Below are 27,012 nucleotides of genomic sequence, written 5' to 3'. Positions count from 1 at the left end.
CTCTGTCTGTACCTAATAATGTGGCTCATTTAATATCTGTGGTTCCTTCTCCTGCTGCTCAGACGAATCAGTGATGGAGAAGAAAGACACGTGATGTACAATCAGACAACAAGGAAATAGAGCTGGGATGAAGAAACCTGAACATATCTGACCCTGAAGAGGAAGACTGGTCTGGTAGAATAGAATAGAATAGAATAGAATAGAATAGAACAGAATAGAACAGAATAGAATGGATATATCTTTATTGTCACTGTAACATGTACAACTAAATGAAGTGCTGTTCATTTAGTGCAGAAGTTAAACGTAATATAATCTAATCAAAGGTAAAGATGATGATGATGATGATGATGATGATGAACTTAATATAATGTTTAATATAATCTCTACTCTGAGTCTCTCCATAAATGATGCATACAGAGTTTATTTCCATTAACACTAGTTTTATTCCGTCTCTCCTCCACAGCAGCAGATTAGTCAGAAACCTTCACATTAAACCAGAATATTTCCTCTTTATTTATTTTACCAGTAAACTCCAACAGGACGTTAACTTCTTCTTCTTTTTCTTCTTCTTCTGTGCAGGTAATTATCATGTGGCCGTTAAAGCCCTCTCATGTCGGTCTGGGGGGGCCTGGGGGGGAGGGTCTGGGGGTCTGGGGGGGTTTGGCCTCAGTGTGTGAAGGCACTTCTCCACCTCCATGTGAACTGGCTGCTGGAGACTGTAAACAAACCTCTGCTCATTAATATGCCCCAGTGGGCGTGGCTCTGGGCTGGCCCCTCCCCCTGGTGGTGGATATTACCCAGCCTCCTCCGGGGCCGCTCACAGCGCTGCTCAGGCTCCGGTCAGTCAGTCTGTGTGTGTGCAGACAGTCAGGCTCCACAGAGCAGAGAGTGATAATAAAGACCAGGACAAAGGGTTCCTCTGACTGGTTCTGTGTTCCTTCTGGAGGGAACCAGCTGCAGCTCTGACTCCGTCCGTGCATGTTCCACCTGGAGAGATTTAAACCCGGAGCGGAGCCACTCATCCCTGACAGCCGCCAGGCAGCAGCCCTCCGCCGGCATGACTCTCCGAGGCGGCTCGGTCCTCCTCAGCCTCCAGCTCCAGCTCCAGCTCCAGCTCCAGCTGCTGCTGCCGCTGCTGTTCTCCTCCAGCATCCAGGTACATGTGGCTCCGTCTTCATGATCAGGGCTCATGTTGGGATGTTAACAAACTCCTCAGAGGAGTTGCAGTGTTTGATTTGAGCCTGTGGTTCTTGTTGGTGTCATGTGGTGACCCCTGGGGGCCAGAGTTTAATAATGAGCTTTACACTGAGGATGTGTTCAGTGAAGTTACTGCACGGAGCTGAAGCTGAACCTCTGAGAATTAAATCAGCATTACTTTCTGTTTGCAGCTGTGTGAATGAATGAGTGATCTTACCGGGGGCCTGGGGGCCTGGGGGACTGGGAGCCCGGGGGCCCAGGGGCCTGGGGGACTCGGAGCCCGGGGGCCCAGGGGCCCGGGGGCCCAGGGGACTGGGGGACCGGGGGCCTGGGGGCCCGGGGGCCCGGGTCCTTGGGGACATGAATTCCATTAGATTTTGCTCTGATCACATGCAGTGTCACTAACAGGCTCAGTCTGGTCCTCTCCTTGTTTTGATGCTTGGTGTTAATCTGGTTTCAGTGTGAACGCTGAGTCAATCTGGTTCTGCACCAGGTTTTAATCTAATCGTTTCCAGAGTTTGTTTTTGGGTTCAGGTTGTTTCCTCTGACTCACACACTCTGGTTCACTCTCTAATGTTTCTACTAATAATTTAAACTACTGACTAATCAAAACATGAATTAATTATAATTATATTATTATTGTTGATTCATTTCCTGTTTGAGAGATTTGACACCACTTTTATTTTATATTATAATTATATAATTGATTTATTTTATTTTTTATTTGATAACTTTTAGTTTGATTTGAACATGTTAGTGAAAATAAATAAAATAAAATGAAGATATAAACAAATAAAAAAACTAAGAAACAAATGGTTCCACATAAGTTGATCTACATGTTCTAAGAGGAGGAAGAACAAGTAAATACTCGTACGGTTCTACCCCCTCGTTAACTGACCCATGTTAATATTAATCATCATATTACCAGTGATAGTGATAATGATGATAACACTAATGACGTCTATAAAGACAACAGTAACAGATGACTGGTGGATGTTCAGTCTCTTCCTCTCTGTGTTTAGTGATAATAACCAGTTTATTCTTGGACGCTGTTTAAACTCAGACTGTTCCAGAGTTTTTCTCCAGTAACTGATAAAACCTGAGAACCTTTTCTTTGTTGTGTGAATTCTTTGAGTTTAAAGTTTGATAGTTTCCTCTTCAGGTCAACCCTCCCTCTCTTTCTGTGTGTTCATATGGTAAAAGGTTGTTTCTGCTTCGTACATGAATATTTCTGATTGAAGTTGTTGCACAGTGTCATGAAGCTGAAGTAGTTTAGGTTTTATGAATAATGGACTGGTGTGTTCTAGAAAAGCAGCGCTGTGAAATGTTCTGATGGATCTCTGCTGAAGCAGAAACAATTACCTTCATTTAAAGTGTAGTAAATAACAATAAATAAAGGGTCTATCTAGTTCTACTGTCCCTCTATTGTATTGATTTATAGGAACCTTTAGAAATGAGTCTTCAGTCTTTGGAGCAGTCTAATACCTGGAGTCACTGTCAACCTTCTTCCAGTTCATTCCTCTGATGATTAATGTCTCATTTATTTATGTGTGAAAAAAATGAGGTTTTTATTTTATTTTTGGAGTCTTGCTCAGATGTTTGGTGTGGGACCAACAGCATGAGGACAACCCTTTATTTGTCCCTCAGGGGGGACATTGACAGCACTGCAGCAGCAGAGACATTAACATTAATACGTCTACTTGGGTTTGATCAGCCTAATAAATAATCTGGACCAGACTGAACCTGGTTCTGGGTGGGACCCATGTAGACCCTTCATGATCTTCAGTTCCCTGTTATTAACTCACCTGTCCTCCGTCTCTGCAGGTCACCTCAGCTTCAGGACACTTTGAGCTTCAGGTCTTGTCGATGCAGAATGTTAACGGTCAGCTGCAAACCGGCGCCTGCTGCGACGGATCCCGGGACGTCGTGGGCGGGCGGTGCACGGTGGACGAATGCGACACGTTTTTCCGAGCGTGTCTGAAGGAGTATCAGCTGAAGGTGTCCTCCGCTGGACCCTGCAGCTTTGGCACCGGCTCCACGCCCGTGCTCGGAGGGAATAGCTTTTTATTACGCAAGGAGAAGGACGACAAAGCCAGGATCCTGCTGCCGTTCAGCTTTGCGTGGCCGGTGAGTTCAGAGCTGCTGCATCTTTCTGCTCAACTGTTCAAAGATCTGTGTCATCAGCTGTGAGAAGGTTAAAGGACCACAGGCAGGTTTTAGGGTCCTGCAGCTCCTCACCTGCATCAGTTAACAGCAGTTAGACAACACCTGCACCAGTAGCTCACACACTTTAAATCACAGCTGTTTGATGGTTCTGGTGCAGCAGAGAGCAGCAGGTACACCTGAATTATAAGAGGAAACTCTGAAATAATGAGATAAGATAAGACAAGATGGGACTTTATTCATCCCTTTGGGGAAATTAGGGTGTTACAGCGGCAGGGAACAACAGTGCAAGATAGAAAAAATAGAATAGAATAAAGCAGTATTTACATATTGCATCAGGTTTCAGTGGCTAATCAGAAGGTGAAAGGTTGACCAGCTGGTGTAGCTGGAGGGTTGAGGTGGTAAATAATGGACGTGTGCTGCAGCACATGCATGAGTTTCCAGTGACGCTGCAGCAGCTCTTAGCTGTGTTCAGTGCTTGTGATTTCTTTGGACCAGTTGTAGAGTTTACAGTAACTATGAGTCAGATTTTAAAATAGTTCTATTGGCTCATGAAAATGTGCTGCGTTCTTTTATTGTTAACTTTCATTATTGATCTTCTTGTGGCCTTCACCACTGAGTTACTAATTAAAACCATAGATGGATAAAAACAGAGAGAGATCATAACAAGAAGAAAACCCTGAAGTGAATCAGGTCAGAGTAGTTATGTCAGACTAATAAAGTCTGGTTCTTAAAACAAGGTTTTGATTGAGAACCAAAACCCAGATGCTGTGCAGTAAAACCTTTATGTGGGTCTGCCCCGCCCACTAACATAGAGGGGGTGGAGCTTATGACCTATACTGCAGCCAGACACCAGGGGGAGCTCTACTCGGTTTGTCTTCACTGTAGAGGAGCTGTTCCTCCTCCATCTTCATTTACAGTCTATGGGGTGAACTCAGTTTGAATCAGTTTACAGTTCTGAGACAGTCAGTGGTTAGTTATCTGCTCTGTGTCGTTATATGAGAGAGTCCAGACTCTGACCTGAAGCTGGTTGGTTCTACGCTCTGATAGATTAGATGGACGTCTCTCTGTGATCAGAGACACTGACTGAGGTGTCAATGCAGGGACGTCCTGATCAGATCCAGTCCAGCTACATTCCTGCTGCTGACCCTGGTAACGGACACGTTACATGAAGCCTCTGTGGTCTCTGGCCAGGATGAGGTTTCTGTTGCTGTTGTTCTTTTTTTGTCTCCTCAGTCTAAACTGGCATCACTGACCCAAACAGTGTGTGTGTGTGTGTGTGTGTGTGTGTGTGTGTGTGTGTGTGTGTGTGTATGTGTGTGTGTGTGTGCGTCAGCTGTGTTTATAGCAGCTGATGTGTGAAGTCAGTCCAAAGCCACAGCCTTTCAGCCCAGACGCCACCATTGGCTCATTCATGTCTTTATAACAGCAGTCATCTCTACACCTCCTCTGTTTGGTGTCTTTTACTTTATGTACCAGCAGGTTTCTATGGTAACAATAGACTCTGTGCTGCAGCTATGAGACAATGCTGGGGGGGGGGGGGGGGGGTAGTGGAGGCAGCTCAGTGATAGAGAGGAGGAGGGAGAAGGAATGAGACCAAGATATTTATGAGTTTTAAATCTGTGTCAGTAGAGTTTGGAGATGTCCAGATCATGTTAGTTGTTACCAGATCCAATAAGAATCCTTTAATATTCAGTATCATCTGATCTGGTCCTAAATGTCCTAGAGTTGGTCTCCTGTAGCTTCCTAAAGTCTGTCCTTGTCTTCCTTGTCTTCTCCTAGAGTTGGTCTCCTGTAGCTTCCTAAAGTCTGTCCTTGTCTTCCTTGTCTTCTCCTAGAGTTGGTCTCCTGTGTCTTCCTAAAGTCTGTCCTTGTCTTCCTTGTCTTCTCCTAGAGTTGGTCTCCTGTGTCTTCCTAAAGTCTGTCCTTGTCTTCCTTGTCTTCTCCTAGAGTGGACTGGATTCAGTCCAATAAATCTTTCAGTCAAAGTTAATGTAGTGTGGAGAGGGTAGCTGGTACCTTGTGTTCTCTACTCCAGAAATGTTCTGGTCATCCAACGCTGCCATAAACTCCCTAACCCTCTCTGGAAGATGTTTCTCCTTGACGCTGTCTCCAGGAAACTTTTCTCTTCTTTTAAACGTTCAGTGTTTGTTGTTGTTGTTTGGGTGCAGCCTTTGACTGAGTGGACTCCATGGATTCTGTTTAGATGATCAACTACTACCACCTCACCACACATCCACATTACACTAGTTACAGACTAACAGAGGACGACCTTCATGGATACAACCTGGTTCTGGTTCTTCACCTCCTTCTCCTTCTGCTTCTTCTTCTTCTTCTCCTTCTTTGTATTGTTTGTTTTTTTGGCAAAACCAAAGAAGAAGACGTTGTGACTCTACAGGGACGTGGTTTTGGTTTATGTCAGACCTAAAATAAATAACTACTTAAGGTCAGACTGGACTGAAGCCTGATACTGATAGCGGGACATCACTAGTTTTATGATAACCTCAGACGTGGGTGTAGAGATGTTGTTGGTGAAGTTCAACCTGCTGATGGTCAGTTGGAAAACATTTAAGTTCTTTAGTCTCTTTCTGAAGGAATCAGACATGAGGTCCTTATTGAGCTGATTGATGATAACGTGGTGGGTGGCCGGATGGCATCACATGTAGACTTCATAACATAAATCAACAGGAAACATTATATTTGTGTTTATTCACCAGTAATCTGATAACTCTGTGCTTTAATTCACTCAGACTTTAAGTTCTGGATTCAGATTAATGATGAAACCAGTGCATCAGTGCTTCATGTGCATCAGGTTTGTGTTGGAACAGCTGATGCTGTGGTAACCAGACCACCCTTGAAACTGAGCGTCCGTGCAGCATCGAGCAGCTGGACGGACGACTGGCTCCCAACAGGCCGAGCGTGAAAGAGAAAGTGTTCCGCTGATAAATTAAAACCAGACGATCTGCCAAGAATAACTTCCCATTACATCAGAGCAATATTTAGAGATCTGCAGCTGCTTCAGAGGAAGAGTTTCAGCTTTTTAATAGCATCAAGCTAAACGTACAGCTGAGGATGATGGGATGTCAATCATTCTGCTGGTATTTGGACACATTCAGATTTTGACCTGATGATGGCGCTAGATGAAAGTCTGTCCAGTATATTTGAGTCACAAGGTCCAGATTCAGTATCAATCAATATCGATTCATTTAGAAAGATTTCAGAAACGATTTTACTTAAAACTAAAACTAACAGATGTTTGTGGCGTCTCCTCCATCTTCTCCCTCTAGTTTCTCATCTTTAACGTGTCTTAGTTTTTTGTCCAGCTCTCCTCTGTCCTCTCAGAGCCTCTTCTGTCCCGTCCCGTCTCCTGAGAGAGAGACACAGTGCTTAAGGCTTAACTCAGATCCCGTCTGCATATCTGTGACATGAAACTGCCCCGGTGAATTATGGGACGAGAGGGAGCAGGACGTCCCGCTGAGTCCAGATGTGGCTCTGCTGGTCCTGGTCGTCTCACTGCTGACCCCCATCCAGTGGGGTCAGTTCTTTTCTCCTCAGCGTCTCTATAGGTCTGATGTGAAGCAGCCGACGTCAGATTTGTTAGTGTAGTTTGATCTTTGTGACGGTGACGTTTCAGCTGCGTGATGACGTGGTCCAGACTTCAATCAGTCAGACGCCGTCAAGAAAAATGACTCAGAAAATAACTTTACTGTCGCTGCATATAGTCCAGGTACATACAGTGAACTGCAGTCTGACTTCTAACCTGAAGTACAAACAGCAAAAGGAGCAAAATGAACCTGATAATAAGTAAATAATGAACTTGATCTGTAAAGACTCTGGAAGTTAATATTAGCCAAGTTGACTGATCCAGTCACAGACATTAGCTCCAAACCATCAGAGGAATGAAACCGTGGAGGATGATGAGATGATGAGATGATGAGATGTGATGACCTGGTCTACTGTCTGCCTCTGGAGACATACTGAGAACCTGCGTGGAATATTTGTCTCTAATTTGTGATGTTTCATAGTTAAAGTCAGAGATGATGAAGTGATGATCACCATCAGACCCAGGAAAGTAGTTTATTTATTATACATCTGAATATTTAGCTTTGAGGAACCAGTGATGCCTGAGAAGCATCTTCTTCTCTTCATGCTGTCATTCAGCCTTGATGAACATAAACAGAGGAAGTTCTTATTATTTTTTCATCGTGGTTGACTTCACTCCTCCTCTCCTTCCTCCTCGTTGGCCAGACTTGCCTCCACATGTCACCTCAGTCTGCAGCCGGAGAAAAGCTGTTCCACTGATCCAAGGCACAAGGAGGATGATGGGAAACCACCAACGGCTTCAGATCAATGCTGCTAAACGTAAAGGGAAGCTGTTGGCAGAGCTGTCGGCTCTAATTAGCTGCTAAAATGTGTTTGGATGCTACGCAGTGTGTCTGATGGGCTGGACAGGCATCAGACCTGCGCTCTGATCCAGTACCAGACAGAAAGGTGACGCAGGGATGGTGCAAGAGTTGTTCAGAAAGTTTTCCATCACAGTTGTTTCCTGTTAGCTTTGTTGGTGCATTAGCAGCCGTTATCTAGAGTTATGGACAAACAGCTGGAGACATGACGCTCTAAGAGCTCATTCTTTAAACCCATGGAGCATATATAGGAGAGACTAGTGCTGAGGTTCTCCTACATGGCTGCTCTCACTAGTCTCATCTGTCTTCGGGCACATCCGCTGTATTTTTCCATCTTCAGTAACCGAACGCCAAAGGAAACGTCACACATGAAGGAATCCTCAGTGTGATGCTTGTTATGGTTCACTGTGGTCCAATAATCCTGTCAGCAGCTCTGAGCGCTCGATAACCCAACATCACAGCCCCGGTTAACCGCTAATCTGTGAACTTCGTGCGCTGACTCTGGTTTTGTGCAGAGCTGAGTGCTGGTAGGACAGAGTTTATCTATTTGCTGTGGACGTTCTCCAACATCAGCAGGGTTTGATAAATGTGGATAAGACCACACAGGCTGAGGGACAGAGAGCGTTAGACACCAGAGACTAAACTTTATATGACGTCTACATGGTTCAGCTTGTAACGCCGTTAAAAACCAGGAAACGGTGTTGCCCCCAGTGTTGCCCCCAGTGTTGCCCCCAGTGCTGCCCCCAGTGTTGCCCCCAGTGTTGCCCCCAGTGTTGCCCCCAGTGTTGCCCCCAGTGTTGCCCCCAGTGCTGCCCCCAGTGTTGCCCCCAGTGTTGCCCCCAGTGTTGCCCCCATATATTCTATCTGTGTCCGTGTGAACAAACATTTTCAAAACTTCTCAAATTGTTGGGGTGACGTTCTGATGTTTGATTTGAGCTGAGGTGTCTGACCTGATGTCTGTAGGATATTATAGACTATGCTGCTGCCACATGAATGCATGAATGCATGAATGCATGAATAAGCCAGTGTACAGGTGTAGCACCTAGCAACGAACCACAGTAACACACACTGTGGCCCAGGCGCTGGTGTTATCTGATAGCGGTGAGAGCGACAGTGGCCTTAAGAGACAAAGAGCTTCAAAGTGGAGCCACAATAATAAGAGTTGGAGACTTTAACCCTCACAGAGGTCAGAATGATTCACTGGTTCATCAGTGTTTAAAGAGTTTAAACAGATGATAAAATGCCTCAGGCTCCACTAACACACACGTCTCCATTTCTGCTTCTGTTCTGCAGAGATCGTACACGTTGATTGTGGAAGCTCTGGACTTCAACAACGACTCGTCCTCTGGCAGTGAGTATGACCGTCATCGTTTTATTCTCTTTAGTTTCCCTCCCACTGAAACGTGCTCGACCTTTGACCTGAGAGAAGCTCAGGCCAGAAGATGTCGAGTCTGTGTGAAAACTAAGAGAGCTCACAGCGAGCAAACCGTTGGTCTGGCAGCCAATCAAAATGTGACTGATGATTATGGACCTGATCTTACCTGTATGGGTTTAAGTTTTAAACTAAAACTAACTAAAACATTTCTCTTCACTGGAAACAGTTTGTGAGTTTAAATCTGAAGTCATCTGTGTTGATGGCCTCGGCCTTGCTTTTATATAGAGCTTTTCTACCTATTGTTCCTCAAAGTGGTTTACAGTCACAGACACATCTACACATTCGCTCACACAAGCACACACACATTCACACATTCACACACCAGTGCCACACACTGGGAGCAACTGGAGGTTCAGTGTCTTGATCCTGGAACATTGTCGTGTTGCCGACCAAGTAGATTTCATTGTCTATCCCAGCTGTCATTGGTCTAGAGGGGGGGGTCCACCCTGGACAGGTCTCCAGTCTATCACAGTCCTAGGTTAACAGGTTAACAAACTAATAAATAAAATCTCTGTACAGCACTGGCTGCTTTTATATGTCTCTCCTCTAATACCCGTTTGGGAATCCTTGTTGGGTTTCTGCAGGCTTTTAATTTGAAAGTCTTTGTGTGTATATAAAGTTAAGTATTTACTGTTAGCAGAGGACGGTTACATTCAGTTATAACAGAGTCTAAAGTGTTTTTAGAAAGAAACTGTCTGGGTGTAGTTCATAGTTGAGATTATAACAATAACTGAAATGTAATAGATTACATCCCGTTGTTTCTCCTTTAAGCCTTCGTTTAGTTTAGGTTGACGTGCTGAGGTGTTTACAGCCGCGGGTGATTCTCATTCAGAAAACTGGCAGCGTCGGGTGTGTGTCGATGGAGCGACTCCTGTTTGAGCTTCAGTTTATCACGTAGCGGCCGGCGAGGCGGTCGGAGCAGAGTGTTGGCTCGGTGCTGTATTTGGCGTCCCACAGGGAACCATTATAGCGTCGGTGTGAAGTCGGCCGACCTCGGCCCAGGTGAGCTCCAGTGTTAGCAGCCGGGGTCGTAGGGAGGCGTTTCATTTGACTTTTAGTCCAAATATGAAACTTGAAATGGTCCCTGTTGGTTTAGCTGCGCTGCTGAATCTTTGTGTGAGATTTAGACGGTTTGTTCAGACGAACGGAGCTAAAGGGTCTGAAGTGGAACTGCTGATGAGTCAATATTGACCCTCTCAGTGTAGCATCAACGAGCTAAGTGGCTCCAGCACGTGGTCAGTAATGAACCAAGCCACACTGTGGTTCAGATCAGGTAGTGATCCATACGTGGTACGATTAGAGCTCTCCTAATATGAACAACATCAGCCACAGTGACTGAGCCACAGAGAATTATCACCCACTGATCACATCCAAACAAAGACACGTCCTAAAGAAACTCTACGAGTCCAGCTTCCTCCTTTGTTTTCAGCTTTTCTGTGGATGATTGAGACCCTTCACAGACGTCCTCCTCTCTTTTAGCTCCAGGTTTTGGTACATTTTGGTACGTTCTGGTTCATCAGTCGGCCTCTTATACAACAGACACAGAGACAAACTGGTGATTAAAGTGGAGCCTTTGCACACATGTTTTACTTCAGGAGTTGTTGGAGAACAAAACAAGAAGCTGGAGCCTTTCACTGCAGTGGTAAAACACAGACACATGTTTACAGGTCAACAATGAAATGATGGAAGATGGCTTTGTTTTTACAAGGTGCTCAATAAATCCATTTAAAACTTCCTTCAGCAGCAATACTGTGGCTAAGGGAGTTAAGTTGCTATTGCTTTAAAGGCTATTATAAGTTGGGACGTCCCAGTCAAGATTATTGCTCTCAGATCCAATACCAATCCTTTAATATTCAGTATCAGCTGATCTGATGAGTTGGTCTCCTGTGTCTTCCTAAAGTCTTTCCTTGTCTTCTCCTAGAGTCAAGAACTAACTGGATCGGCCCTGATACCGATCAGGACATCCCTTAATATAAGTTACCTTTTCAGACATAATCTAGAGGTAGAAGGTGAGAGCCCATGAACGTTCCCTCTTCAGAAACATGACAGTTAAAGGTTTAAAGCCAGGCGTCAGGTGGTCCTGTGGCGTAGGACAGGTTCACCTCTCAGCCAGGTGCTGCCTCCACAGCTGAAGGAGCCATTCGTCGGTAAAGTGTCAAGTTTGAATATTTGTTCAAATCCCCGGAGGTAACGGATCCAGCCTTTTTTGAGGTTAGCTATTTTTCAGATCTGCTACCCTGGTGCTGGTTTTAGCACCTTTTTTATTCTCCATCATGACGTGAAGTGTCACAGTTTGCTCCCAGGCCGTGGTGGTGTTACCTGCTCTGAGGCTTCTGGATTCCTGCTCACTTTCTTTTTGGCTTATTTCTTCTTTTTTTTCACTCCGGCCGTCCGCCGCTTGAACAGACGCCGTCACCTCATCCCGACCGCACTTTCCACCCCGCTGGTGAAATACCACAGCGCTGCTCAGCATTTTCAAACTCAGTGGAAGATTACAGCAGCTACCAGTGTCCTGATGAACTCTGTCTGCAGACACAGCAGAGCAGCAGAGCAGCAGAGCACTGAGACGCTCAAAACATCCTCTAGTGATTCATGAATGAGACGTTTAACTGGTTCTGGTTTTGTTCAGGTGATTAGATGAGATAAAGAACCTGCAGAAAATATATCAGAAAAATAATAATTAGATTCTAAACGTTTATCACAGACATGACAGCTCCTCTAAAGTGAAGCCAAATCAAGTAGAGCTCCCCCTGGTGTATGGTTGCAGTATAGGTCATAAGCTCCACCCCCTCCATGTTAGTGGGCGGGACTTGGACCAAACTAAAACACTAAAATACACGTCAAATAACTGTTTTAAGGATGGTTTCTGTCATTTTAGGTAGTTAATATAATGTTGATGAATGTTCAAGTGTCAGTTTTTGAATAAGTTTGGTTTTAATTTGACGCTATAGAAACAGGATGAAGAGGTAGAGCAGAGCGTAGTATTAATGAAACTAAAACATGAGTGAGTCTGGAGGAAGTGTGGGCGGGGCATCAATATCACGGCTCCACGTGGCTCCGCCCTCAGACCGTACTGATCAGACTCTGGATCCAAACTCACAAGATGGCGCCGCCCGTATCCCCGGGAACATAGAGTCAGTTTGACCAATGAGAGGAAGAGGAGACGTGGTGTCCATGTTTATATACAGACTATGTTTTATCATCGTCTTCATCTCCTGCTCTGCTGACTGTACAGGGGTTAAAGTTCACACTGTTATGAGCCCAAATTAGAACACTGGACATGTTAGCATGCTAATGTACTTTATGATTTATTAGCAGAAAAGCCTTTACTGTCATTGTATGTGGAATTACAAGACACTAATCACAGCGGTGCTTTTAAGAAGAATAAAATACAGACATATATAAATAGTAAATACTACATGCACTCACAAATGCTGTCATTCACAGATGGTACACAGATAAACACCAAACACATGAAGAACATGAAGACATTAGAGCCGCTGCACTCTCTCTCTCCAAGCTTTACACCTTTAACCTGAACAAGCAGCGTCCTTTACTTCTGTTTCTAAAATGAAATTCATGTCTGCTGCTTTTATATTCTTTTATTCATTTATTTTATTGCTTTTCTTTTTTATTATGTCAGTAGATGTTAAAAGGTACAAGCAGAGTCCTCCCTGGAGTGTCCTGTGAGTCCAGGTCCATAGTGTCCTGTTTATTAATACTGTGTCTGCTCTGAACCGTCCCGTTCCCAGGCAGCGGCGGGAGGCTGATCGAGAGAACCGTTCACTCCGGGATGATCAACCCGAGCCGGCAGTGGCAGACCCTGAAGCACGACGGTCCCGTGGCCCAGTTCCACTTCCAGGTCCGCCTCGGCTGTGACGAGCACTACTACGGCTTCGGCTGCAACAAGTTCTGCCGGCCGCGGGACGACTTCTTCGGCCACTACGAGTGCGACCACAACGGCAACAAGACGTGTCTGGAGGGCTGGTCGGGGCCCGACTGTAACACCGGTGAGCTCTGTCCCAGTAGGAGACGAGGGTCCGTGTGTCTCCACGATGCTAACACAGTCTTCTTCTTTGTCTCCTTTCAGCCATTTGCAGACAGGGCTGCAGCACAGAACATGGGTCCTGTAAAGTACCTGGAGAGTGCAAGTGAGAACACACACATCCTCTGTGACCCTGTCCCGCCCCGTCCCACCCCACCCCACCCCGTCCCGTCCCGTCCCATCCCGTCCTTTCCTTAAACACTTTATATAGAACATTATATTTAAATACAGTTTAAGTTCCTCTGTTTTAGTTATGCATTGCAACGAGGAACCTCCACCTGTTACTGACGCTGTGTGTGTGTGTGTGTGTGTGTGTGTGTGTGTGCTCAGGTGTCTGTATGGGTGGCAGGGGGACTACTGTGACCAGTGTATCCCTCATCCCGGCTGTGTGTACGGCAGCTGTGTGGAGCCCTGGCAGTGTCTCTGTGACACCAACTATGGAGGACAGCTGTGTGACAAAGGTACATCACTCTGGTTCATACGGGACTAGTCTGTCCTGGGACCTCTGGGACAGACTAGTCTGTCCTGGGACCTCTGGGACAGGGCTCATCATCTTCAGAATTACCCTCAGTTAGATCAGAGTTAGAAGAACAACACATGGAACCTTTTTGTCAAATCTAATGTTAAGTCCTAACTCTTCCTTCAGATCAAGACTCCAGAAAAATGAAATAATAAAAGTGATAAAGTAACTTGTGTTCATTTAAACGTTAGAAGAAGAGTCAGGTCAGTGATTAAAGAAAGTAAATGAAGGAAGATCATGTTAACACATGTGTTATCATGTGTTATCATGTGTTATCATGTGTTATCATGTGTTCAGTAGCTGAACATCTCTTTACCTCCTGCTGAAACGTGTCTTCGTCCTGCAGACCTGAACACCTGCAGGACGCGCCGGCCCTGTTTGAACGGAGGAACCTGCAGCAACACGGGACCAGACAAATACCACTGCTCCTGTCCCGAAGGCTTCTCTGGGGTCAACTGTCAGCGAGGTGAGAGCAGCGGGTCGAGAGCTAAAGACCTGCTGTGATTCAACAGGTGCTTGAGTCCTGATAAGTGATGAATGAAAACACTGAATGCAGACTGTTACCTGCTGGCTGGACCGGTCAGGTGGTCCAGAACAAACCTCCAGTTTGTAAAATGAAACCTCTTTTAATCTCCTGCATGCAGCACTAACCCCACACAGATTATTCTCCAGGATTAAACCTCAGATTATTAAAGTGTTGAGAGTGAACCGATGGATTAAATGTGTCCACAGCCGACCACGCCTGTCTGTCCAGCCCCTGTTTGAACGGAGGAAGCTGTTCAGAAACCAGTCAGGGCTTTGAGTGCCGCTGTGCCCCCGGCTGGACGGGACCGTCCTGCTCTATTAGTGAGACCCTTTCAACCTGTTCACCTCATCATTTTGGAGTTTCATGATCTTTAACTTTGGCTCTGCTCCGTCTCAGATGTGGACGAGTGTCTGGTGAACCCCTGCAGTCATGGAGGAACCTGCCAGGACCTGGTCCATGGCTTCAGGTGTATCTGTCCTCCTCAGTGGACCGGGAAGACGTGCCTCATCGGTCAGTTCCTCTGCCTGTACCAGCTTTTTGTTTGAGGAGATTTAGGTTTATTTGTCAGCATGGAGCAGGAATCGTAGGTGTTTGGAGGCGTAGCTCCCTGAACCTCCTCAGTGCTCCACTAATCCTCCTCCAGCCTCGTCCCTCTAACCTCCAGCTGTGAAGCTATTTAATGTGAAGCTCTATATTCTGCTCATCAGGAGCTGGTGGCAGCAGGTTCTCTGCTAACGTCAGGAGGCCAGTCAACAGACTCAGTGTCTTACACATGAGTGTCTTTAAATGTTTTAACATTAGTGAACATTTGCTGCTGGTCACATCAGACCGGTCCAGACCAGTCCAGACTGGACGTAAACCAGAGCATCTGGAGATGTTCTGCTGAGGCTGATGGACGTCATTAGGTTTTCAGGTTCTGCATCAGAAACTGTAGTTTGTACAGATGTTATTTTAGAGTCCTCTGATTATTTATTGATTGACACAGATGTTCTGTACTTTAGGTCTCACCAGCCTCAGGCTACCAGGGCGGCTCTTTATTCATTGATTGTTTCCAAACACATTAAAGGACTCTAGCAGCTTTCTTCTTCCCATATTATAACGTCATTCTGTTGTTTCATCTGTGTGTGTATAAACCAGGACCAGGACCAGGACCAGGACCCTGGGGTCTGTGTGCAGGTCTAAAATCTCTTTTAATCTCTTGTTTCTCGTCTCGTTCCAGATGCCAACGAGTGTGACGACAGTCCTTGTGTCAACGCTAATTCTTGCCGAAATCTGATTGGAGGATACTTCTGTGAGTGCCTCCCCGGCTGGACGGGCCCGAACTGTGACAGCAGTGAGTGAAACCATTACGTTATATCAGCTGATCTTCTCTCTCACTGTCCCTCTCTAGAGGTGGTCTCCTGTAGCTTCCTAGGGTCTCTCCTTGTCTTCTCCTAGAGTCATAATAATAAAAATAATTTAATCCTTTAATGAATTTAATCCCTCAGCAGCCTGAAAATGATTTCTAACCAACAAAGACGACGTATTCTGAGGAAGTTTAACTTTAAACCTTTTGACTCAAGGTCATGTTGGTGGATTGTCTCCTCAGATATCAACGACTGTGGAGGTCAGTGTCAGAACGGAGCGGTCTGCAAGGTGAGCTTCATGTCCTGGTTGGAGAGCAGGTCCTTTCTTATTTCTGTGTGTGTGTGTGTGTGTGTGTGTGTGTGTGTGTGTGTGTGTGTGTGTGTGCGCGTGTGTGTGTGGTTTAGTGCGTCCTCTATGACAACAGCAGATCAGTTTTCTCCAAAGCGTCTCGTTTCCTAACACGACATAAACAGTCTGTCCTGGTTCTTTTCAAACGCTGGTTGCTGGTTTTTCTTCTTCTTCTCACAATGGTTGGTTGTTGACTGATGTGAAGCAGATCAGGTTTCAGCAGCAGAGTCACAGCGCTGCGTTAATGAGGCACCGCATGTCAACACAACCGCCTGAAATATGGGACTGGACACAGTTGGAACAGAAACTAAATGTATTGTTGGTCAGGATGTTCTCTAATGTACAAAGAGTTTGAGAAAACGTTGAATCACTTACAAATGTTTTATAATCCAAGGCTTCATTAATGTTTGTCAGATGTTTCAGTGTTTGCTTCATTAGTTCAGTCAGATGTTTTATGTTCCAGTCTCACATGTTTAGTTTGATGTTTAAAGAGTCAGCTGCTGGAGCGTCCTCAGGATCTCACAACAAACGTTTTAATGATCTTCATCTAAACCTTTTAAACTTCTCACTGAGAGTCCAACGTGAAACCAGAACCACTGATCACCTGAACCAGTCTGTTCTCTCTCTCCTCCAGGACCTGGTCAACGGCTACAGGTGTGTGTGCGCTCCAGGTTTCGTGGGCGAACACTGCGAGGAAGACGTGGACGAGTGCGCCAGCGGGCCGTGCCTCAACGGCGGCCGTTGCCATGACGAGGTCAACGGGTTCTACTGCCTGTGTCCACCTGGGTTCTCTGGAAGTGTCTGTCAGGTGAGACATGAGACACTCCAGCCTGCACCACCTGCACCACCTGCTCCACCACTGCTGCTACTGTACAACACCACCACCGCTGTACACGGGTTCATTTGATATATTCTATTTTATTTTATTAAATAAGTCTGTACTTAGACTTTATTCATCCACAAGGGACACAGCAGCTCAGTAGTACATAAAAAACAAATAAAAAATAAAATGAAATAAAATAAAATAAAAATATAATAAAATATAAATAAATAAAAAAACGTAACATCTAGTCAAATAAAATAAAAAATAATAGTAAAATAAAAAATCTAATACAATATAAATAATAAAACATAATAAAATATAAATCTAATAAAATAAAAATAAGATATAAGTAAAAAATCGAGTGAACTAAAAAAGAATAGTATAAACAGAAATGTACAAAGTTTGCATATGAACAAAAGCAGAAATAGAGACAGAAGCAATACTACTGTACTGTTTTATTTTAAGGTGAGACGCCTTCTAGATTCTTCTGTTAGTCCCAAATAAATAAATATCTAGAGAACAGACGATTAAATTCATCTTATAATGGTTGAATGGAGGGAAATGTTAGAACCTTCTTCCGCCATGAGAAGGTTGAAATATCCAGAAACACGATTCTCTCACTTTGTAAATCATGAAATGATTCAGAGGAGTCATGAGGTAAAGCTGGAGGTGATGTAGTGTTCCTCCTGTTCCTCCTCCTCCTCTTCTTCCTCCTCCTCCTCCTGCTCCTCCTCCTGTTCCTCCTCCTCCTCTTCTTCCTCCTCCTCCTCCTCCTCCTCCTCCTCCTCCTCCTCCTCCTCAAGGCTCCTGTCAGATTTATTTAGTCCTCCTCTCTTTCTAATCATCTGTAACTTTACTCCTCGTCTTTCTTGGGCCACGCTGATAAACATCAGGATGATGTTTGTATTAAACCAGGATTAAATGTGTTTTGAAATCAGGTGACTCAGGTCTGTTGGTGATGTGTTGGTGATGTGGAGGTCGTCACCATGGAGACGTGTACAGGCGTCATAGAAACGGCTGAAGGGCCGGTATCATTTTCCACTGAGTTGGTCTTTATTTGTTTTTTGTTTTGTGTCTGTGTCTACAGTCAGATGTCGATTACTGCCTCCACAGTCCGTGTCAGAACGGCGCTCAGTGCTTCAACCTGGCGACCGACTACGTCTGTAAATGTCCCGAAGACTACGAGGGCAAGAACTGCTCGCTGCTGAAGGACCACTGCCGCACGACGCCCTGCAAAGGTTCACCCTCAGTCTTTACTGGTCTCTTAAATGTCCCGTCTGACTCTCTGACTCCACTAACTACAGCTGACACGTCATTTACTCCAAAGGAGAAAATCAATTCAAGCCCGTTTATCCTCCTGAGACCGAGCCTGTGTTTGGTATCCATTTCTAATCTCTCCAAGGTATTTGGGACTAGTAAGAGCTAAGAACTATAAAAACTAAGCTTCATCTTTGAACAGGAAGTAGAAAAAAATATGTCCTCATATGTGGACACGGGGCTTATTTTACTATATATTACTATAAAGTCACCAATGTGTAACAAAATGCTAATTAGCGACATTGTAGCTTGTTGCTATTGACAGAATTTGTTAAATGTGTGCATCATATCAAACTATAACAGTTAATGAGTGTAAATAAACAAACCATAAAGACGCTGACATGACCGCTATCATGTTTTACACTGGCTAGTGTATTGACCTTTTACTACCACTAGAGGGCAGACTAAAGCGTCTACTTATAAGTACCAATGTCCCCATATGAGGACGCAGGGTCTCAGGAGGTTATAGTTGACTCCCTCGTGATGTAATCATATGTGATTAGATTAACATTTTATTCTACATGTTGCATTCAATGCATATAAACTTATTACAATCACATGTCTGTGGAGCCTGGATGTATTATTATTGTATTATTGCAGTTACATGTATTACGTTGTAGATCCTGCAGTTATAAATTCCCTCTCTAGTTTTTTCTGGTGTTTCAGACTCGTTTTTACTTTTATTTCCCCAGTGATTGACAGCTGCACGGTTGCCATGGCGTCCAATAGCACGCCAGCCGGGGTGCGCTTGATCTCGTCCAACGTGTGCGGCCCCCACGGGCGGTGTCGGAGTCGTCCCGGTGGACAGTTCAGCTGTGAATGTGTGGAGGGCTTCACTGGGACCTACTGCCATGAGAGTGAGGACATTTAACGTCTTTTAACGTCCTCTGGCTTTTCAGATAATCCAGTAGATTACCAGGTATATTTCTGGATTAGCTGCTTGTTGAGTCTAAATGCTAAAATGAATTCCTCCCCTTTTCTTCTTCTCAGACATAAATGACTGTGAGAGCGCCCCCTGTCTGAACGGAGGAACCTGTTTAGATGAAGTCAGTCAGTATCAGTGCATCTGTGCCGACGGCTGGGACGGACCCACCTGCCACAACAGTGAGTCCTCCTGCTCCTCCTCCTGCTCCTCCTCCTCCTCCTCCTCCTCCTGCTCCTCCTGCTCCTCCTCCTCCTCCTCCTCCTCCTCCTCCTGCTCCTCCTCCTCCTCCTCCTGCTCCTCCTCCTCCTCCTCTTGCTCCTCTTGCTCCTCCTCCTCCTCAGCTGCAGCCTCAGTAACGATGTGATCTGATGTTTTGTTGTCCTGCTGTCGTTCAGACGTCGATGACTGCAGCTCTGCTCCCTGTCAGAATCGAGGCGTCTGTCGAGATCTGATCAACGACTTCTACTGTGAATGTAACAACGGCTGGAAGGGAAAGACCTGCCACTCCAGTAAGATCTGTGTCTTTGTGCTTTAGTCTCATTTCTAGAGGAAGAGGTCAAAAGAAAATTAAAGCCCAAAATGAAACACAAGACTAAGAGCAGCTCTCAAACTGAATCACATGCCAAAGAGTGAAAATGAAAATGAGTTTGTAGAAGGGATTTGAATCAGGAAGAGGTTCCAGAGTTTGGAGGCTGCAGCTGAGAAAGCATTAGAATCATCCAGTAGATCTGATATTGATTCAGTCATTTTATTTTAAATACATTTACCACATCTTCTCATCAGAAATGTTGGCTGGACGGCTGGTTTTGTCTTGTGAGACTGTCCAATGAGATTAGTCCAGAGGACAGAAGGTCTGAGAGCAGCGTCAGGATTTAAAATGTCTGAGGACAGAGAAGAGCTGGACTAAAGTAAAGACACATGAAAGATGAGACGAGGGAGGAGACGCCACAGTTTAGGTTACACTCTGTCAAAATAGAGTATTATGGGATTTGTTTTTGAAATATCAAAATTCGTTATAAAATACAGCCCTTCAACGACAAGCACAACCAACGCTAGGTAAAACTTAAAAAGGACTCTTTGGTCCCTATCAGGTCATGAGGGTTGGACTCATCCTGACCTGGATGACTGAGAACCTTCAGACATCTTGTTCAAAGTTCATTTAGTCAAAGTTAAGACTCAGTCTCCTGTGAACGTGACCAGGCCCTTCCAGAGGTTCCTCAGCTGATCTCCAGCTGATCACAGACTGTTTGTTTGGTTTCCAGAGGACAGCCAGTGTGACGAGGCCACCTGCAACAACGGAGGAACCTGCTCCGACGAAGGAGACGCCTTCAGGTGCCAGTGCTCGGCGGGATGGGAGGGGTCGACCTGCAGCGTTGGTGCGTGTCACACTTCCTCTCTGTCTCTGTCTCTGTCTCTGTCTCTCTGTCTCTGTCTCTGTCTCTCTGAGTCCGTCACATTAACGGTCTTAACTCTGTCTCCAGGGAAGAACAGCAGCTGTCTGCCCAGTCCCTGTGAGAACGGAGGAACCTGTGTGGTGGATGGAAACTCCTTCAGCTGCATCTGTAAGGAGGGCTGGGAGGGCGCCACCTGCAGCCACAGTGAGTCACTGCACACCGGAGCTTCTTCAGCTTCAGCACGTCTTTATAACTACTGAGTCCACTGGTCATAGTTAGCTAGAGATGTCCCAGTCCAGTTTATTTAGTTCCTCTTCTTCTACAAAGAGGAATGAGACGTGTTGACTCTACAGGGACGTGGTTTTGGTTTCTAAAGACCAGACCTGGCTGAAGCCCAATCATTTTCAAAAAGTCTGAATCGATACCAGTCAGGACGTCCCTAGTTACTTCTATCCAGCTCCTCTCAAACTTGTCGTTGTCCCTAGTTTCTTCTCTGAAGGTCTACAGCTGCTCTAACATAAGACACTGGGTTTAAAGACTCTCAGGTATCTTCCTGTATCGTACCTGAGCTGAGACTCCAGTGGTCAGGATTCATCTGCTAGCCACTAACCATGACCTAAGACACTTCAGAGACTTTGTACAGACAGACATCATTATACTCTGACTGAACAGAAGCTGTAGAATAATCACATGTAGTGAAAGTGACACTTTAAAACTTTAAAGTCTAAATTTACGTTCTTTGTTTTTTTCCAGATGCAAACGACTGCAGTCCTCATCCCTGGTGAGTTGAAGCTGAATCATACAAACCTGTCCTCACCTCTGTGTCCTAGCCGCTCTCATTTCATTGGTTGATGAACACTCATTCATCTGATTGGTGCTGAAAGCTCCAAACATTCATCACATGTGGAGTCCTGGTTCTAAACATACATCTGACACTGATCTAAAAACAAGAAGCTGTCCTTCCTTCCTGTAGTGAACATCTGGGCGTAGGTAGAACAGGTCAGTATAACCTCCTCTGTCCTCCTGCAGCTACAACAGTGGGACCTGTGTGGACGGAGACAACTGGTACCGATGTGAATGTGCTCCAGGCTTCGCTGGACCAGACTGTAGAATCAGTGAGTGTTGATGAAGACTCTGTTCATCTGGAGGCTCTCCTCTTTGCTCTGCTCTGCTCTTTAAATGTTTGGAAGTAACAAAAAAATTATTTAATTAAACCTTTAACGCCTCAGCCTCAAAATGTCCACCTGGACTATTTTCTCTTATTCTGACAATAAAAAGATCTTGTGAGTAAAAGTCCAGCTTTCAGTATATAACAGTTATTTAGTTTGTACTGCTAGAGTCTAATAAGCTCCCAGTAGAGGTGCAGGTCATATTACTGTAATGACTCCATACTGACAGTAAAGTGAAGCGTCTCATCTTTCAGAAACCGTGGTGTGATTACGTTAATCCAGAGTGTGACTCACTGGGTTTTAAAGGGTTAATAATCTGTGTTTTCATATTTTAGAGCAGCTGAGAGGCTGAGAGGTACTGACTGTCCTGTGATGATGTCCTTCTGGTTCACAGTCATAGAGAGTTATTAGATTGAACTCAATGCTTTTATAAAAAGTCAAACCTCTTTCTGCTCCCGTGCCTTTGAGCCAAGCTTTACCTGCAGTTAACTCAGGTCAGAGTGTGTTGGGTGGTTGTTGGTACCATCAGCAGCTTAGAAGGATGACATCTGACTTCCAGTACAACCCTCTGTGTTTCTAGTGCAGAAATCTCTTCAACACATGTTAGCTTAGCTTAGCATAGCTTAGCATAGCACGGGTAAACTGCTAACCAACTCTATCAAAATTCACTTTTCTCAGTTATACAGAATAAATCCCACTGGTTCCTGTTTCTCCAACGTTAGGATTTACTGCTTTTATCTTTGGACGTTTTAGATCCATCCGATCATCGACTAACTGATTCATTCATCAGACGGTTTATTTTCTTCTACTGAAGTCTGTTTGTGGAGAAACGTTGCCTGGTTCTCAGCCTCCACCTTCTCAACCATCAACCATGTGTTTCAGACATCAATGAGTGCCAGTCTTCGCCCTGCGCCCACAGCTCCACCTGTGTGGATGAGATCAACGGTTATCGCTGCATCTGTCCTCCAGGAAGGACCGGCCCCCGCTGCCATGACGGTAACACCTCCTCTCTGCTCTCAGTACTACGTCTGACTGGACTGAAACACATAGTCCTCCCACACTGACCTGTCTCTGACAGCATGATATAATGAGTTACTCCAGCAGTGATCTGTCCTTCAACAGTAGAAACTGAGGCTGAGTAATAAAAGGTGACGGTGCTCAGTAGCTCTGTCATGTCTGAGACATGTCCCAGGACATGGTCAATCCAAGAAGACGAGCTGAAACAACAACAGCTGGACATGTAGAGTTCACTGGAGACATGTCAACACTCATCCAAGTAGCTTGTCCAGTTCTGACATCAGTTCATAGATGTTCCTGTTTAAACCCCAACTCTTTCAGAACTAAACAAGCTCCTCAGATGAGTGACCTCACATTTACATCTGTCCTGGATAATCAGATCACAGTGTCCAGGTTAGAGTCCAGGTGTGAACACTGATCTGGTCTCGGTCCACATGTGGACGTGGTCTGGGACACATGTGATGTCAGACTGCCCAGGACGGATGTTAATGTCAGGTCTGAATGAAGTAATCTGCATTTTCATTTACAGAAACAATAATATTGTGTTTCTGCTGAGTAATTAATAATATGTGAGATTAGCTGTCAGCACCCAGTTTGTACCAGACTAACATCAACCCTCCATCAATCCACCATCCTACAACTAGCCAGCCCCCAAATGTCTGATTAACAGAGCGCCATGGAGGCTTCTGATCACATAGCTGAGCTGAGTGCTAACAGTGCTGGGGGGGTTTGTGCTGCAGTGTTGGGGAGGCCCTGTGTGCTCGGAGGCCTGGTGACTCTGGATGGAACCAGATGGGATGAGGACTGCAACAGCTGCCACTGTAACAACGGGAGAGTCAGCTGCACAAAGGTACAACACCACAGATCCAACTAATGCTCTCACGTTACAGGACATCGCTAACGAAGCTAACGAAGCTAATGAAGCTAACACAGCTAATGCTAGCTGAGAACTGAACCAGCTTTGTGTTTCTGACAGCTCTGGTGTGGACCCAGACCTTGCAGCCTCCACAGTAAGCCTCGCAGCGCTGAGTGTCCGTCAGGTCAGACCTGCGTCTCCATCCGGGACGAGCGCTGCTTCATCAAACCCTGCGTCTGGCAGGGGGAGTGCTGGGGCCCCGCCCACAGAGCCCCACCCCCGGCCAAGTGTCCTCCAGATAGCAGCTGTGCCAATGTGACCTTCACCTTCAACAAGGACATCATGACGAGGGTCAGCTAGTCTTTAACCGGGACCCTTCACTACATCCAGTATGACCCGGTAGACGCCTGATGAGCTGATGGTGTTCTTGGTTTTTGGTTACAGGGTGTGACCGTGGACCAGGTCTGTCGTGAGCTCAGGAGCCTCTACGCCGTCAAGAACTTGTCTTCAGATTCCTCCGTCTCTATGACCTGTGAGCTGTCGCTCGGCGCCAACAACGAGATCCACGTCGCCGTCGTAAGTAACGTGCATCAGAAATAGCACTGAAGAGAGTCGGGACGTCCCGAACATTAACTAGAGATCAGTATCCATGTTTATTTAACCCTCGTGCTACCCTCTTGCATAATCTCTCTCTGTCTGTCCATTCGCTTGGGGTCCCAGAGACCCCAAAGGTAGCACGAGGGTTAAGATCAGATCAGGACTCAGATCAGCTGATACTGAACATGAACGGTGATCAGTAACAAAAGGACGTGATGGGTTAGTGAGCTGGTTAAATGGATGAGGGAGCATAGTGAGGGACCATGATGAGCATCATCTACTGAAGAGTCAGAGACACACGGATCATAACAGTTGTTTTGTCCTGAACGTTTCAGTCGACAGGCGACCAGAGGAAAGGTCTGACCTTCGTCAAGGACGTGACCGACAGGATCATGGACCTGGTCAGCAGGAGAAGAACCAACAGCACCATCATCAGCGCCATCGCAGAGGTTCGCATCCAGAGACGACACAGTCAGAACCCTAACGGTGAGCTGCTGCAGCGTATCCATGACAACATGACCTGTCTGATAGAGATTCGTTTCTGTAAATGACTTGAAGGAATCAGAGGCTGGAAGAGGAAGAAGCTGCTGCTGAAAAAAGACTCTTCTCTCAAAACTGTTAAACCTCATTCAACACAATCAGTCGGTTTTAGCAGCAGTTAGTTGGTTTGTTGAGAGAAGTAGAGGACAGGTGTCTAGGCCTATAGCAGCATCACTAAGGGACGGTTCAGTCCAGCTCTAATTATCAGCTTCAGCAAAGAGGAAAGTCTTAGTTCTGAACCCAGACTGGAGAGGGTCCTGATGGTTCTACCTCCCATTCTACTTCAGAACCTCTAGGAACCACAAGTAGACCTGAACTTTGAGATGATCTGGTCCAGTGACATCTTTCAGATACCAAGGAGCTCTAAGGGCCTTGGATGGAAGGAGGAGGAGTTTCGTCTGGTATTCGTTCTCTGACCTTGTCTCCATCCCACCCCCCAGATTACCTGGTACCCCTGCTGGTTTCCGTGGCGATCATCGTCTGGGCGCTGGCTGTGGTCTTGATGTTACTGTGGTGCATGAGGAGGCGGAGGAAGCAGAGCGCTCACACGGGGGTCAGCGCCCAGACCTCGTCCTCTCTGCCGCCGGCCCCCGAGGAAAACAACGCCCTGCACCACAGCGTCAGCGTCGCCCGAGAGCAGCTCAACCACATCAAGAACCCCATCAAGAAAAACCCACTGAGCCACCAGCACCACCTCCTCCAAGAAAACCTCTACCAGGACAAGAACTCCGTCAACTCCAGGATCAGAAGATCAGACACCGGGAGCCAATCAGAGGACGATGAGGTGGACAAGAGGCTGCAGAAGGCCAGGTTCCCTCTGGCACCGCCTGCATACTCCCGGGTAGACTGGGAGGAACAACCCCCCCGGCATACGACAAACAAGCCCCCCCACTGGACTAGTAAACTGGACAACAGGCACTTACAGCCACAAAGCTTCAGCAGGGTGGAGCACGTGGTATAGCCAGCGGTGGGACACTTTATGACGGGACGTTTGAACGTTTGGAGCCTTTTTTAATTTGATTTGTTTCTGTACAGAATTTACTGTTCTCTGTTTAATTTATGTTGTGACTGACACTAGTCTGAACGGTCCTCTGCTGTTGGCTGGAACTCCACTTTGTGACTGTAGACGACAGGAGCTGGACACGCCGGAGCGTTCCTGAACGCCTCACATCCACAGTCTGCTGCTGGGGTGGAGGACTGAAACTGACATTAGATAAAGGAAGAAAGAAATGGATCAATACATAAATATGATAAATAATATGATGAGCTCTCCAGGGACCTCCTGGCTGGAGCTGTCAGTTGTGGCCGACGGCACAATTAAATATAAATACAATATAAAACGTGGTTTAAAGGGAAAAATCAAGAATAAAAACATTGATAAATGCATCAGTAACTAAAATGAATACAGAGGCAAATAAATAATGTCTGTATTTATTGTTGATACTGTTAATGACATACAAGTTCATTTATTGAGTCTTCCATCCACCCCGCCCACACTTCCTCCAGACTCACTCATGTTTTAGTTTCATTAATACTACGCTCTGCTCTACCTCCACCTGTTACAAGGAGACGATGGATTATACACTGGACTGATTTATTATTATTATATTTTTACAACTCTCATGGTCCCATGGGACCACTTTATGGAGCAGTTGGCATGGCAACTGGTAGTCACCATTATGTCCCATTTTGTTTCTATAGCGTCAAATAACTAAAACGAAACTCATCCAAAAAACTGGTGAACATTCATCAACATCATATTAACTATAATTTACCGTGTACTCTAGTGTTTTAGTTTGGAGCTCTACTTTAGATGAACCGTCCCTCCGTCTGTCTTTATTCATTCGATGGTTTGGAATCATTTGCACATTTATTGATTTATTTTGGTTTTTGTCAGTTTCAGGTTTCCATGTCTCAGCACCTGATAAGTTTAGATTATTATTTTATTTTTATTTTGGTCAGGTTGTTGTTAGTCAGTCTGAAGAATCGTCCGTGTAGAATGTGTCTGTATAAACCTGTAAATAATTTCTCAATCACAATTTGATTTATTAACTTAATTGTCAAGAGCCTTAAACTATTCTTTTTGTTATTTATGAGTTGAAGGTTCGACAGCTTGGTGAGCTTCTGACTTTTTAACAGAAACAGGTTTTTATAAATATGTATATAGATGATTTGTTTTGTCAACACCAGAAGTGTTCTTGAGGAGTTTATTTAGTCTTGTGGATTTGAGCTGAATGTTTTCTACATTGTCTGTTGTGAGTTTGTATAAATGGACGGGTTGGGCTGCTGAGAGACTTTTTATCCAGACCAACATGGTGGCAGATATTTTGCTTTTGCTACTGAAGGGATGCGTAATTTTTGTAGTTCTGTGTTTTTTGGACCTTGAGAAA

At 45.4% G+C, this 27,012-nt stretch overlaps 1 protein-coding gene and 1 pseudogene across 2 annotated transcripts in view; one reads left to right on the top strand and one right to left on the bottom strand.

Annotated features, from left to right (window-relative positions):
- The window catches only part of LOC311499420 (protein NLRC3-like), a 235,836-nt pseudogene that overhangs the window by 180,708 nt on the left and 28,116 nt on the right, over positions 1-27,012 (bottom strand). The window lies entirely within an intron of this gene.
- Positions 1,029-27,012, top strand: LOC311499361 (protein jagged-1b-like). The gene is made up of 26 exons (XM_084560317.1): positions 1,029-1,156; positions 3,022-3,324; positions 9,057-9,114; positions 12,951-13,208; positions 13,289-13,349; positions 13,574-13,704; positions 14,110-14,229; positions 14,496-14,609; positions 14,686-14,799; positions 15,509-15,622; positions 15,878-15,924; positions 16,619-16,792; positions 17,895-18,045; positions 18,817-18,981; positions 19,115-19,228; positions 19,445-19,558; positions 20,312-20,425; positions 20,531-20,647; positions 21,197-21,224; positions 21,473-21,558; positions 22,495-22,608; positions 23,370-23,479; positions 23,606-23,836; positions 23,930-24,061; positions 24,418-24,568; positions 25,063-27,012. Exons 1-26 carry the CDS (start codon positions 1,058-1,060, stop codon positions 25,581-25,583), a joined length of 3,741 nt encoding a protein of 1,246 aa, XP_084416443.1. The 5' UTR covers positions 1,029-1,057; the 3' UTR covers positions 25,584-27,012.

This window comes from Chelon labrosus, assembly GCF_963514085.1.
Source record: "Chelon labrosus genome assembly, chromosome: 2".
In the NCBI taxonomy this organism is placed as follows: Eukaryota; Metazoa; Chordata; class Actinopteri; order Mugiliformes; family Mugilidae; genus Chelon; species Chelon labrosus.
Note: the sequence above shows the minus strand (reverse complement) of the source record. Positions and strands in the feature narration are given on the sequence as shown.

What these genes read in the sequence shown, in the direction of transcription:
- LOC311499361 (XM_084560317.1), top strand. Translation starts at nt 1,058, where the DNA reads ATGACTCTCCGAGGCGGCTCGGTCCTCCTCAGCCTCCAGCTCCAGCTC. An exon ending in CGGGAAGACGTGCCTCATCG is followed by an intron (nt 14,800 to 15,508) that starts GTCAGTTCCTCT and finishes GTCTCGTTCCAG; the next exon opens with ATGCCAACGAGTGTGACGAC. An exon ending in TCTCTGGAAGTGTCTGTCAG is followed by an intron (nt 16,793 to 17,894) that starts GTGAGACATGAG and finishes CTGTGTCTACAG; the next exon opens with TCAGATGTCGATTACTGCCT.